This window comes from Bombina bombina, chromosome 10 (assembly GCF_027579735.1).
Source record: "Bombina bombina isolate aBomBom1 chromosome 10, aBomBom1.pri, whole genome shotgun sequence".
Lineage (NCBI taxonomy): Eukaryota > Metazoa > Chordata > Amphibia > Anura > Bombinatoridae > Bombina > Bombina bombina.
In genome coordinates, this window is record NC_069508.1 from 190,933,359 (window position 1) to 190,949,290 (window position 15,932).

Below are 15,932 nucleotides of genomic sequence, written 5' to 3' on the forward strand. Positions count from 1 at the left end.
TTATTTTGTCACTATTTAAACAGCTAGTGAAACGTTAAAAAAATGCATCTACAGGTTATTCTCAAACTAATCTTTTAATTGAATGCATAATTCTATCTAGCATTTATTTAGTGTTTAATGTCCCTTTAAACATCAGTTTGCAAATCAAAGAAATATAAAAGAGGTATTTAACCCATTCACTTCACACCTTTTTCATATCGCTGTGCTGAAGCCATTTATGTCATTTGGAAACAAAAATTAAATGTTTTATTTTCTTCGTCATCCAAGAGGTGTAAATAGAAAAAGGTAAAGCTTTTAAGAAAATGCAAATAAAGAATGTTAAAGGTTGCACTTTCGTATCAATAGAGTCTACACCATTCTGAGTATAACGTTCTTTTAATGAATCATAACTCTTTTACCAAACAAGAATTATTGGAGATAACGAGTATAATCCGCCTGACATGCAGAGTTTGTGTTGTGCAAGTTTATACTACTCAGTCTGTTGACAATCTAAAAGAGAATATATATCATTTTAGTAAACAAAACAAAAATCTCAGCATTGAACACCCACCTAAAGTTTCAGTTACCATTATTTCCCTGCATTACAGTTACACAGTTGGGTACCTGAGTAAGTATAAATTCCAAAAGAGCCCTTTTCAATCTCATTACGCCATCCACATTACCAGTATTCTATTATATCACAGCTGTCTGATAGCAAAGACAGAATACACCACACAACCAAGATGTTATGCAATTGCAATAATTAGAGAACAAGTCCCTTCCAGAAAGCATTTTAGTCCAGTGAAACACGCCGAGCACATGCTGCACAAGCAGAGCATATAATCCCCAACCCTAAACTTCTCCACTACCTCGAAGACAACCCTATAGCCAACTCGCTCTTCTTTCTCTTATATCCTCTTTAAGCAAAGCAGCATGGTGCTTTTATACTACCTGGTTTTCATATCTTGGAAGATTTCCCAGGATACAGTGTCCTGTAGTTTAAACTCGCTGAGGAAGAGAGCAGAGAGTTAGCAGCTCTCGAGTCCATATCCGACTCATTGAGCTCCTCCCTCTCCCTACAAGACAAGAGAGAGAATTCAGCTCACCTGAAAAACACGTCGTTGGCCGGTCTCTGCTGCCGAGGGCTGATTAACTGTTCCCGCAGTGAATCCAGAGTGCAGTTATACACATACACTGGGCAGCGCAACCGACGACTGGAACTTCGGTCTTGTAAAGAAGACTGGCGGCTAAAGGAAATGTGAGTCTCTCTCTTCAGATGTCCTTCTTCTCCTTCACCTGTCATAGAAAATCTAGGTCTTTACATAATCTTTATGTTTAACAGAAACATTTCACAATGAATAATGCAACTATATCTATATCCTTATTACAATGTGTTTGCTTGTTATAAGCAAGGAGCGTATAGCTACAGTTTAATGTCCCTTCAAAAAACAAATACATCTGAATTAATTAACGGTCAGATTACAAGTGGTGTGCTATTTAGAGCTTTTGTTCAAGCGATAACACCAACAGAAGTAAAGATCTTGCTAGCGCAGGTTAGCGTGTATATTACAAGTTGAAAGTAAATATTTTGCGTGTGAACAAAGCCTGATGCACAGATATCATGACCATGCTAACTTATTCTCCCTATAGATTTCAATGAAAGGCGCAAAAGAAAAAACGAACACTTATCGCTTGCATGCTAACTTGACAGGATTATTTAATATTTCACATTACAATGTTCTTCACATAAAGGAAAATGTTATTTTTATTTTAAATAGATATTTCTATATATATCTTGATAAAATTATATGGATATATATTTTACATTAACATTATCACAAATATATAGAAATATATATTTAAAAATAAAAAATAATTTTTTTTTTCTATGTGAAGAACACTGGAATGTAAAATATGTGAGACGTGCCGGGTTGTGCGCTGTATGTCTAAAGCAGTGTCGGGTTAGCGCACATAAATAATAATTCTTTATCTTAAAGCGCGTTATGTAAACAATAAATATAAAATATTGAAAAATTGTTAATAATGATTATTATAGCTACTGTAATTATATATATATATATATATATATATATATATATACATACATACATACAGGTAGCCCTCAGTTTACGCCGGGGTTAGGTTCCAGAAGGAATGGTTGTAAAACGAAACCGTTGTAAATTGAAACCCAGTTTATAAAGTAAGTCAATGGGAAGTGAGGGAGTTAGGTTCCAGGCCCCTTTCAAAATTGTCATAAGTAAGACCTAATACATTATTTTTAAAGCTTTGAAATGAAGACTTTAAATGTTAAACAGCATTATAAACCAAATAAAATAATCACACAACACAGAATATATAATAAAACTAAGTTAAATGAACAAAAACATTTGCTAAACAGCATTATAAAATAATCACACAACAGACTTCACTTGCATTTTTCTGCAAACAGTTCTTTCTATGCATTCCAAACTGGACTGATTTATAGACAGGAAGATCTTGTTCCTTTGAAATCTGCTCGATAGCTTAGGTCTGGTTAAACTGATTAATTTCAGCTTGCTAGGCTTTGCTGCAAACAAGCTGACAGCTCCACCAACTGGCTATTTTAATAAATGCACTGCTTCTCAATGCTTTTCACATGACTGGAAAAAAAGGTTGTTATTCTGAAACGAGGGCCATCTGTATATGTATATATATATATATATATACATACATACATACACACATATATATTCCATTGATTTTTTAGAATATTTTATTACATCTATAATCATAATTATGAATAATAAATATATTCAGGTATAGATAGATAGATAGATAGATAGATAGATAGATAGATATATATAGGAATATCTATTTAAAAATACAAAAAAACTAAATTTATGCTTACCTGATAAATTTATTTATTTCTTGACACGATGAGTCCACGGATCATCATTAATTACCTTTGGGGAATATCACTCCTGCCCAGCAGGAGGCGGCAAAGAGCACCAGAGCAAAGCTGTTAAATATCACCTCCCTTCTATCCCACCCCAGTCATTTGACCGAAGTAAAGGAGAGAAAGGAAACAACAAGGTGCAGAGGTGTCTGAAGTTTATAAAATACTAAGAACCTGGAGAGGCGGGGCTTGGCCGGGCAGGCAAATGGCTGCGTAGTCACACAGCTCCGGTACAGCAGAGAGACAAACTTTGGTTTAAACCGGTGCTACACATCCTTCACCGCGAAAAACAGACGGCTCAGCACTCAGAGACCATACAGACCTTACTGTGGCAACTTGGAACGTTCGGGCTCACCTGAACAACCGCATTGAAATACCCGCTGTATGTTGTATCGCCGCCATCTTGGAGCTCCCGCGGCAACGAACGAAAGTTACAACAACATGTGAGTTAACAGCCAAATTCACTGTGAATATGAAGGAGATCATTAAGAAAACACACTAGGTGTAAAAAGTGCCTAATCATAAAAGGACATAGTTGCACTAAAGCGGACTAGAATGTATATAGTGGATAAACACCTACACCTACAACACTTTTGAGACTATGGGAACAGCAGGGAACTCTTGAATACATGATACGAATTTACTCAGGAATGCATGTGAACTAACAAAGTGCTCCGCATTTAACCTACACTTTCACAGTATCACATTTGCTACGCCTGTCTTCTAAGACAAACGCAGGAAGTACTGACAGCAACTACATAGGAGGATTGGAGCTCCGGGGCCCATATTACGCTTCTCTTTTTCACTACGCATTGCACTATCTTAAGAGCACAAATAAAAATGACGTCAAAGCACAAAAACAAAGGGGACAAAAATCTTAAAAGCCAGACCCAAGCTAATGCTCTGGTCAGCTCCTTCTTTCACGCTAACACACCAGAAGCACAGGACACAGACTCCTCAGACAACAATGCTCCTGCTGACCCTACACCTGCAGCAGACTATCTGATACAGCTAAAACACGACATTGCCAAACTCACCTCAAAAGAAGATTTTGACTCACTTAAAACTCTCATAACAAAAGAGCTGACATCTTTGCGAAAAGGCATGACAGAGATGAGTGAGAGAATAGTAGACATTGAAGAAACACAGGACACAACATCTGAAGTAATTAGTTTATTACACAATCAAGTAAATGCTCACTTTTCTCACTTCTCTTCTCACCAGAACATACACGCGAACCAGATACACCTAAGGCAAGGCCCAATTTATGTCTTCACCTATGCTATCATAATAACACATAATGACTCACACTACAAAAGTTAATAGACCGCTAACTTTTCTGTCCATAAATGCAAAGGGCCTAAACAACCCACACAAAAGGAATATAGTTATTCGAGACCTTAAAAGCAAAGGAGGCGACATAATATTTCTACAGGAGTCCCATTTTTTAAAGGGCCACGAACCCAAAACCTTTCTTTATAAGTTTGGCCCCTCATATTATTCTTCTAATACCTCTAAAACTAACGGCGCGGGAATTTTAATAAAGAAAGGGATACCTTTTCAGCTGCAGGACTCCTATAAAGATACTGAAGGCAGATACATAATTCTAGTGGGTAAACTTTATAACACAACCACAACCTTGGTTAAACATAGAAACATAGAAACATAGATATTGACGGCAGATAAGAGCCATAGGCCCAGCAAGTCTGCCCCACCTTACCTAACAGTATAAACTTATCTAGTTCGTAGGATAGCCCTATGCTTGTCCCATGCATTTTTAAAGTCCCCCACAGTGTTTGTTGGTTAGCGCATACACCCCCAATTCCGCCCAAGACAAATTTATATCTTCCTTGACAAATAAAATTTTAGAAGTCACCAAAGGTATGTTAATCTTAGGAGGCGATCTTAACATCACTTTAGATCCCTTTAAGGATAACTCCAATCACACCTCATCTACCTCACATAGAACCATAGCCTCTGTAAGACAAAAACTGAGAGATTTAGCCGTCCATGATGTGTGGAGGATACACCACCCAGAAACTGAAGATTTTACCTTTTTCTCACACCCACACTCACGTTATACCCGCATAGATTACATCCTAACTGACGTCACCTCCCTATCATATGCCACACAATCTTCGATCCTATCGTCGTCCTGGTCGGACCATTCCATAGTATCATGCATAATTCACTGGCCCTCAGCTTCCCCCTCCACCTATACTTGGAAACTCAATGAAGAACTTTTAGACCTCCCACAATATACTGATAAGTTACGGAAAGCTATACAAGAATTCTTTGATATTAATCTTGGCTCAGTACCAAAATTCCATAACATATGGGAAGCACACAAGGGGACTATACGAGGGGACTTAATGAGTATCCAATCTCACTATAGAAAACAACAGAGACTCCTGTTACAGGATTCCTTGTACAAGATGAATGAGCTGGAGATGCAGCTCAAAAAAAAGCCTACCGACACACAACTAGCTAAAGCCTTACAGGAAAGTAAACAAACTACAACGAACCTTCTAGACAAAGAATGCAAAAGACTAGCCTTTAAACTAAAACAATCATTCTATGAAGGGGACAATAAGTGTAGCAGACTTTTTGCCCGCAAACTGAAACGCACATCCAATCGCGCATATATTCTTAAGATTAAAACCGCTGATAAAACACATCATGACACTTCCAACATAGCAGAATCATTCCGTTCTTATTATGACCACCTATACAACCTAACTGCAACAACCCCAAACAAACACACTCACACCCCGACGGACATTGCATCACGTATTGAACACTTCTTAACAGATATAAACTTCCCAGAGGTAGCGAAGGAGCAACTAACTCCTCTCCAACAGCCCTTTACCTTACTGGAGATCCGAAAGACTATAACAGACCTTCCCACTGATAAAGCCCCAGGCCCTGACGGTTACACAAACTATTATTACAAGAAATATACAGACATCTTATCACCACACCTACTGACCCTCTTTAACTCAATTACATCAGACAACCCCTTTCCCACACAGAACTTGGAGGCTATTATCTCCATAATACGAAACCTGGGAAAGACCCCGAGCGTGTAGAAAATTACAGACCAATTTCCCTACTAAACACAGATTTAAAAATTTATGCCAAGATTCTCGCCACCCGACTAAACACCGTCCTTCCACAGTTAATTGGTAAAGATCAAGTCGGATTTGTCCCAGCAAGAGAAGCAAAGGATAATACGATTAGGGCAACCCAATTGATAGAATACGCCAAACTTAGGAATATTCCGCTCCTGGTCCTGTCGACCGACGCGGAAAAAGCCTTTGACCGCATCGGCTGGCAGTTTCTGAGAGCGGTACTATTAAAAATGGGCCTGGGGAAGGAATTCACAGACAGGGTTTTCGCCATGTACACCACCCCTACAGCCAGGGTTCGGGTAAACGGGTCCCTCTCAGCCCCCTTTCACATCACCAATGGAACCAGACAGGGCTGCCCCCTCTCCCCACTCCTGTTTGCCTGTGTGATTGAAGCATTAGCTCACAAAGTCCGTAATCAGCCCTTAATCACAGGCATACAAACTCAAAACTCACATCACAAAATAATGCTCTACGCAGATGATGTCCTGTTCTGTATCACAAACCCACTTACCACTATACCTCATATTCTCCAATTACTAGACGAATTCGGAGTTGTATCTAACTTTTTGATTAATAAGAACAAGTTGGAAATCATGAACACAAATTTCCCCCAGGAAGATATAGACCTAATCAAACCAACATGCCCATTCCGATGGCAGACTACCTCACTCCGATATTTGGGTATTCACTTGACTCCAACCCCGGACCAATTATTTGCCATGAATCACAAACCTCTCCTTTCCAAAATAATAACGGACCTTTCCTCTTGGAAAAAAACACATACCTCCTGGCTGGGGAGAATTAATGTTGTCAAAATGATCATCCTCCCTAGAATTCTCTACCTTTTTCAGACCATGCCCATCCCACTTCCTTCGAGTTTCGTGAACACACTGCAGTCAAATGTATTGGATTTTATTTGGTTTAATAATAGAGCAAGAATCAGCAAAAAAAATATACTTTTGCCCATAGCTATGGGAGGCCTCGGGGTCCCAGACTTCCACAGGTACAGACAAGCTACCTTCCTGCAGCGCATTATAGATTGGCATAGTAATTTAGACAATAAACTATGGGTCCAATTAGAGCATGACTTATCCCTAACCCAACACTTAGGCCAATTATGCTGGACACCAAAAGACCGAGATAGATTCTTAAAATTTCCCTCGCAAATTACACTAGAAACGTATAAAACGTGGGACAAAATGCTAACTGAAAACCCCAATATTTCAACTAAGTTCTCCCCACTAACACCCTTGACACACAATACCGAGTTTCGCCCGGGACTCCCGCTTTCAACTAGGATTACCAATACCCCCCTCCGGTCCTTGCAGATCTACCATATGGGAAACGAACAGCACTCTCCCACAAGACAAGAACTAGTCTCCACAGGGTTTCTAGTCTTCAAAGATTGGCTCTTCTACAGACAATGCCACTCATACATTACAACTCACTCACAAGCTAATAATATGACCAGATCACTAACACCTTTAGAAACCCTCTGCCATAAAAATACCCCGACCAGACACGCTCTGTCTATCACACATACAATCTTGTCACAACAACCACATGGTTCGCTCCCATATTATATAGCCAGATGGAACTCCGAATTAGGGATAGAGATCACATATGCAGAAGTCCTGCAAATTTTCAACAACATTAAAAAGACCTCAATTTCCTGTAAATTCATCGAACTCAATATCAAAATCCTGCAGCGATGGTATCTGACCCCAGAGAGGTGTAAAAAGATTTACAAACTCAAATCAGCACAGTGCTGGAGATGTGGTTCGGCTGAGTGCCACATGTCACACATTTGGTGGCAATGTGACAAAATATCCCCCATGTGGGCTTTGATTGCGAAGGAATCCAGCTCAATTCTAGGTGTACCCACCCCCCCCCCCGATCCCTGTGTGTGGCTTTTTAATAAGACCCCAAACAAGCTTCCCACCCCCTCCAAAAAACTATTCCATATTTTAAGCAATAGCTTTAAAATTATACTAGCCAGAAACTGGAAATCAGATAGAGTCCCTTCCCTGGCACAATGGCAATTAGAATGTCATCGCACCCTTTCCCTAGAGGAATACTATTACATGAAAAACAAAACTATAGACACATATGCTCAAATGACCTTTATGTGGGAAACTTACATACAGACTAAAACACTAGCCACTCAGGGGGCCCAAAATGAATGGGTTCTAGTAAAACTATGTTGATGTAACACAGAACTGTTTGATGATCCAGATAATATGCCTATCCTTGTAACCATTGTAACCTTAATTGTTTACCCTCCTATTCCCCCCCCCCCTTCCCTTATACCCCCCTAATATTTCAGTTGTGAAATGAGTCAATATGGTAACTCCTTTTTATTTCTTGCATATTGAATGTATGTACTTGTTTTACTTTCAATAAACTTTTTGAAAACTCAAAAAAAAATAATAATAAATAAATAAATACTAAGAACCTGTCTAAATAACAGGGCGGGCCGTGGACTCATCGTGTCAAGAAATAAATAAATTTATCAGGTAAGCATAAATTTTGTTTTCTTTCTAATGACACGATGAGTCCACGGATCATCATTAATTAATGTTGGGAATCAATACCCAAGCTAGAGTACACAGATGATAAGGGAAGGCACCACTGCTTGAAGAACCTTTCTCCCAAAAGCGACCTCAGCCGAGGCTAAAAAGTCAAATTATAGAAGTTTGAAAAAGAGTGAAGAGAGGACCAAGTTGCAGCCTTGCAAAACTGTTAAAGGCTTCGTTTTGAATGCCCAGGAAGAGGAAACAACCCTCGTAGAAAGAGCCGTTACTCCCTCGGGAGGCTGCTGTCCAGCAGTTTCATAGGCAAAGCAAATTATACTCTTCAGCCACAAAGAAAGAGAAGTAGCCGTAGCTTTCTGTCCCGTACGTTAAACAGAAGACTGAAGAAAATCCTTAGTCGCCTGTAAATAGAATTTTAGTGCACGAATCACGTCCAGATTGTGTAGAAGCCATTTCTCCTGAGAAGGAGGATTAGGACACAAGAAAGGAACAACAATCTCCAAATGAATGTTCCGGTCTGAAAGTACTTTAGGGAGAAACCATAATAAAAACGAGACTCATACTGCAATACCGAGAGCTCTGAAAATCAACGAACAGATGCGACAACAAACAAAACTTTCCAAGATAACAACTTAATATCTAAGGAATGCATCGGCTCAAACGGAGCCCCTTGAAGAACTTTAAGAACTAAATTAAGACTCCAAGAAGGAGTAACTGGTTTGAATATAGGTCTGATCCTGACTAAGGCCTGATAAAATGATTGTACGTCTGGGAAGTCCTCCAGACGTTTAAGTAACAAAATAGACAAGGCAGATATTTGACCCTTTAGGGAACTTGCCGATAATCCCTTCTCCAAACTTCTTGGAGAAAGGATAGAATTCTAGGAATCCGAACTCTACTCAAAGAGTAGCCCTTGAATTCACACCAGTATAGATATTTACGCCATATCTTATGGTAAATCTTCCTAGTCACAGGTTTACGAGCCTGAATCATGGTCTCAATAACCGATTCCGAAAATCCACGCTTAGATAAAATTAAGAGTTCAATCTTGAAGCAGTCAGCTTCAGAGAAACTAGATTTGGATGAAAGAAGGGTCCTTGAATTAGAAGGTCCTTCCTCAAAGCAAGTCTCCAAGGTGGAAGAGATGACATGTCCACCAGGTCTGCATACCAAATCCTGCGAGGCCACGCCAGTGTAAGGAGGATCACCGACGCCCTCTCCTGCTCGATTCAAGCAATGACCCTATTTCCTCCAAAACGGAGGAAATAGGTATGCAAGACTGAAATTCCAAGGTACCGTCAGAGCGTCTATCAGTACAGCCTGAGGGTTCCTTGACCTTGACCCGTACCACGGAAGCTTGGCATTCTGCCAAGAAGCCATGAGATCCAATTCCGACTGACCCCATTTGAGAATCAGGCTGGAAAACACTTCCGGATGGAGTTCCCACTCCCCCGGGTGAAAGGTCTTCCTGCTTAGGAAGTCCGCCTCCCAGAGGTCCACTCCTGGAATGTGGATCGCCAACAGACAGCAATTGTGGGTCTCCACCCACTGAATGATCTTGGCTACCTCTGTCATGGCCAAGGAACTCAGAGTTCCTCCCTGACGGGTTGAGTAAGCCACTGAAGTTATATTATCCGACTGGAACATGATGAACTGGGCCGAAGCTAACGGAGGCCAGGCCAGGAGAGCATTGAATATTGCTCTCAATTCCAGAATGTTTATGGGTAGATCAGACTCCGACCAAGTCCATGTTCCCTGAGCCTTTAGAGAGCCCCAAACTGCTCCCCATACCAGAAGGCTGGCATCGGTTGTCACAATCACCCAGGAAGATCTGCAAAGGCAGGTTCCCTGGGAGAGATGATCCTGAGACAACCATCAAAGCATGATTAACTGCAGAAGTCTGAGGTGGAAACGGGCGAACGGCATGATGTCCCATTGCCGCTACCATCAGCCCAATTACCTCCATGCACTGAGCCACTGATGACCGAGGAGAGGACTCAAGTGCTAGGCAAGAATTAAAAAAAAATCCTTGATTTCCTGACTTCTGTCAGAAAAATTTATTGATAAGGAGTCTATTATGGATCCCAAGAAAACTACCCTTGTAGTTAGATCTAAGGAACTCTTTTCCAAATTCACCTTCCATCCGAGAGTTGAGAAAATTCTGGGAGCTGTGGCAAGGCCGAATGGAAGAGCCCCGAGCTGGAAGTGTTTGTCTAGAAAGGCAAACCTTAGAAAATTGTGATGGTCCTTGTGGATGGGAACCTGCAAGTAAGCGTCCTTTAAATCCACCGTGGTCATATTAACTGACACTCTTGGACCCAAGGAAGAATGGAACGAATAGTTTCCATCTTGATTAGACTCATGAGTAAAATTGGTCTGACGGTTCCCTTCTTCTTGGGAACCACAAACAGATTGGAATAGAATCTCAGACCTCTTTCCTGCTTTGGAACAGAAACTATCAACTCCCAGGTCGGAGAGGTTCCGTACAAGTTTAAGAATGTCTCTCTTTTTTTCTGGTCTGCAGAAAATCTTGAAGGCAGTACCTGCACCTGGGAGGAAAAATCTTAAACTCCAGTTTTTATCTCGAAACCAAGCTTGAACGAAGAAGGAAAGCCTGCCCCCCACAAGATTCGGTCCCGGATCTGAGGCAGGCTCTTCATGATGTCTTTGAATCAACAGCAGGCTTTTTTGATTGCTTTCCCCTATTCCAAGACTGATTGGGTCTCCAGGAAGGCTTGGACTGCTCACGCTTTGAAGAGGGAGTGGAAGGATTTTCCTTGAAAATTTGAAAGGGACGAAAATTACGTACTTTTTATTTCTCTTATCCTGGGGGAGGGAATATCCCTTACCTCCCAAAATATCAGAGTTATCTCCGTCAAACCAGGTCCAAACAAGGTCTTTCCCTTGTAAGGAATTGCCAAAAGTTTAGACTTAGATGAGACATCCGCAGACTAGGATTTTAACCATAATGCTCTGCGGCCAATATAGGAAGCCTGAAATCTTAGCTCCCAGCTTAATAACCTGAAGAGAAGCATCTGTAATAAAGAAGTTGGTTAACTTCGAGGCCCTTATCCAATCCTGGATTTCTTCGAGGGGAGTGTCTGTCTGATAGAAATAGACAACACATCAAACCAGTATGCTGCCGCACTAGTGACGTTAACACTGCAGGTAGCCATTGTAAACCCTGGTGTACATACATTCTTTTGAGCGACCCCTCTAACTTCGTATCCATAGGATTTTTAAAGAAACAACTATCCTCTATAGGAGTAGTAGTCCTCTGACTAGCGTGGAAATTGCCCCTTCCACCTAGGGAACCCTCAGCCAAGACTCCTTAATATAGTCTGCTATAGGAAACATCCTTTTAAAATTAGGAGATGGAGAAAAAGGGATACCCGGTTTCTCCCATTCCTTAGCCATAATCTCTGTAGCCCTTTCTGGTACAGGAAATACTTCCACCATGGAGGGAACGTCAAAATACTTGTATAGTTTTACTGTACTTTTTAGGATCGACTACGCCGGTAGTGACGGAGTCATCCAGGGTAGCTAAAACCTCCTTAAGTAACAAACGGAGGTGTGCAAGCTTAAACCTGGAGGAAACAACTACAATATCAGATAAAGGCATTACACTGTCTGATTCTGAAGTTTCCCCCTCAGATACTACCGAAGTATCTTCCTCTTCAGGCTTCTGGGGGGAAAAAATTCCGGAATAGCCACTACTGTATTAGCAACTTTTATTCTCCTGATTGAAAACATTTCCTCTTGCGCTTTCCCTGCAGCATGGGAAAGGCAGACAATGCATCAGATACTGCAGATGACATTAGAGAAGCAATGCCTTGTAAGGTAACTCCAGGTGGAGTTTGAGAGGAAGCACAGGGCACTGCATGTGTGGGCGATAAAATTTGGGACACTTGAGGAGACAGTTGCGGCATATATATCCCTATAATTTAAAATTCTCTCAACACGAGGAACAGGAAGGGATTATTGGTTCCACATTGGCATCAAAAACATAAGGAACAAGTGACACTTTGCAGGGCCTCTTGGTCCATTCTGACTCACAATGGATGAATTATTCAAATAAAATTCTTTAATTTTTTAATAAAAATTAAAACAGAAAAACATTACTTTCTCTTTAAATTTTAAAACTTAACTTTTTTTATTTTAGTGTGCAGAAAAGGCTAATTAGGTACACAAATACTGCAGAACCCCTCTACACCTCAGCTGAACTTTGCTGAGGTGCCTATTAGCCCTTCTGGCACCAGTTACAATCCTCTCAGTAAAAGATCCGGAACCCAGCTGTAGCGCTGTCCGGTCCTAACACATGTGTAAACACTCTGAGGACTCTGCTCTGTTCCTTCCGATAACAGGAAGTGCAGACAAAGCGGTGCGCAACGCAAATTGGCGCCACACATAGCTCCGCCCATCGTGAGCGTTTCAAAAGGCAATCTCCCAGTCGCCATGTTTATTGTAAAGTTAAGCCACCGGGAGTTAAATAAACATTCTGTCAAGCCTCTTTATAACCCTTCCGTAACTTGCTAGGCAGCTGCTTAGCCAATGCTATATGTGAACAGTGAAACCACCTCATACTGAGCCAATCTCCACAGCCCCAGTGATTTAAGCCACCGTGAGCAGTGAAAAACACCTCATCTTGAGTCTACTCCTCAGCCCCAGTGCCTGCATAAAAAGTACTGTCATATAAATCCCCTCATTTTATCCATAGGAGGCTCTATGTCCCAGGTAAATAAAGTGCTCCACTTCCTCTGAGATCTTTTATTTCCCAGAACCAGAATAAAAAGTCAGCACTTACCTTGCAAATCTGCCAGACAGCAAGGCAGCTCACCAGGTTTGAGAGGTCCTCTCCCTCACATAGCCCTGTGGAGAAAAGATAAAGCCTGAGTAATCTTACTTAGGCTATCAGGATTAGGGCAGCATAAATTACATGGGAGGAGCAGTGAGAATTATGTCCCACAAATTCCCATTGCTCTAAAGCCACCACTGCTCTACTGAAGAGACTGATATGGACTACGGCTACACCCCAGAACACAGCAGCACAATCTTGTACTACTTAAAAAAATAATAAACTCTTGATTGAAGAATCTTTAACACCTAACTTTACCACTTCCTTGCTCTAACATAGGCAAAGAGAATGACTGGGGTGGGATAGAAGGGAGGTGCTTTGCTTTGCTGTGGTGCTCTTTGCCGCCTCCTGCTGGGCAGGAGTGATATTCCCCAACAGTAATTAATGATGATCCGTGGACTCATTAGAAAGAAAAAACATTTTCCCCTATATAAAGAACAATGGAATGTTAAATATTTATAGTAAATACACAGTAATACAGATTATTAAATATTATTATAGAATTATTATTTAGGACACATATATATATATATATATATATATATATATATATATATATATATATTATTGCCCTTTGCAGTCTATACATGGCCAAATACCATATACCTTTGAACTCTTATAAATTTTTATTAAAATGTATGAGACTCATTTTTAATCATAGTGTTTATATCACTATAAGTATAAGTGTATCAGCTTATTGCAAAGTATTTATGTTGTGCTTGTAGCAACTTTCATTTTAGCCCTAACTCGACACGCATTAATTTTGATTGCACTCGAGTGAACACGTTTACTTTCAAATTATAATATGCATGGAAAATAACCACGGGTGCAATGTTGCTATATCGTGCGCATGATAAATTTAGAACGCTGCTTATGATCTAAACTTAAATATGTACATATATAGTATATATTATATTGCAACATTTAATAAATACCAGATGATTTTTGTAATATTTAAACATTATCTTTAAAGGGACAAAAAGTGTTTAATTGAACTTTCATGATTCAGATAGAGCATGCAATTTAAACAACTTTCCAAATTCCTTCTATCATTAAATTTAGTTTGTTCTCTTGGTATTCCTTGTGAAAGAGAATCCTTGGATATATTCAGAGCCCTTTACGACAGCAGTATATGCAACAATGTTTTTAGCAATATTATACATTGTTCAACACAAGAGGGCAGCAGTGTTTTCATATGCAAGCATTGCTAGCATATAGTACTCAAGAAAAATGCACAAACAATACCAAGAGAATTAAGTAAATTTGATAATAATTAGAAAGTTCTTTTTTTAACTGCTTGCTCTATCTGAATATAGGAAGCTTAATTTTCGTTTTCATGTCCCTTTAAAGGGACGTTGTACACTACATTTTTCTTTGCATACATGTTTTGTAGATGATCCATTTATATAGCCCATCTGGCAGCGTTTTTGTAAGAATGTATAGTTTTGGTTATTTTTTAATAACATTGTGCTAATTTTCAGACTACTAACCAAGCCCTACATTGTCAGATGTATACTGAAGTCTACAGACTCCTGCTGGGTCCTGTATATATTATCTGTCTTTTCATATGAAGGGGGGGGGGGTATCTGCTCTTTTTTCCCAGTCCCTTTCACTGGATGTCCCAGCCTAACCTCATCAACAGTGCTAAACTGGGAGCTTCTAAGTAAGTTTTTATATTGGATTTTAGATCAGTATCTGGGCATATTATTCTTTATATTAGTATCTAATACATGCAGTTATATTAATTAGAGTATACTGTCCCTTTAAGGATGGTTCTTAGTCACAGACTTACCGAAAGCAGGAGTGATACTGAGAATAGGGACTGAAGAGCTAGGAGGAAGCAAATCAGAATGGGAGGCACTGCACATCACATCCTCCTCCGATGAGAGCGAGAACTCCTGGGAGGGCATCAGCTTCTGAACATCTAGAAAAGAAATATCACAACAATAGCACTCTTCATATCGCCCCAGTGCACTATTACAAATCAGTACGCAGTGCAACGTGAATTTAAAAAGGCGGCATTCACCTTTTTTATATTACATTGGCGTCTGGTGCTCGAGAACAGATGCTGATTGACAGGCACACGCCAAGCGCACTTATTAATGTTAATCTCACAATGTAAATACAAAAAAACTAAACAGCCCTAATACTGCACAGTACAGGTAGCACTCAGTTTACGCCGGGGTTAGGTTCCAGAAGGAATGGTTATAAATTGAACCGTTGTAAAACGAGGGCCACCTGTACTGGAACATCCCCAGCATAATACAAACTAATAGATCCTTCTAATAACAGACTCTGGGTGACTGCAATAAACAGATATTTATAGCATTGAATGGATGTAACAATATATTACTACGTGGATTTTTTTAACGTCGTTCAGAAAAACAGAAATCTGATTCTTTTAATTGGTCCTTTCTTATGTGAATCAGATGGAACATACAATATTAAACAACTAATTTACATCTATTATCCAATCTGTTTAGTTTTCTTGTTACCCT

General features: G+C 39.9%; 1 protein-coding gene across 5 annotated transcripts in view; it reads right to left on the bottom strand.

The window, feature by feature from the left end:
- The window catches only part of SZT2 (SZT2 subunit of KICSTOR complex), a 482,374-nt gene that overhangs the window by 361,771 nt on the left and 104,671 nt on the right, over positions 1-15,932 (bottom strand). For 3 of the 5 annotated variants that reach the window (XM_053693601.1, XM_053693603.1, XM_053693600.1), the window contains exons 25-27: positions 15,227-15,358; positions 1,086-1,275; positions 931-987 (exon numbers count right to left, since the gene is read on the bottom strand). In XM_053693601.1, the coding sequence (XP_053549576.1) occupies positions 931-987; positions 1,086-1,275; positions 15,227-15,358 (379 nt within the window). The remainder of the gene's footprint in view (positions 1-930; positions 988-1,085; positions 1,276-15,226; positions 15,359-15,932) is intronic. The other 2 variants (XM_053693604.1, XM_053693602.1) reach the window with 1 other exon arrangement.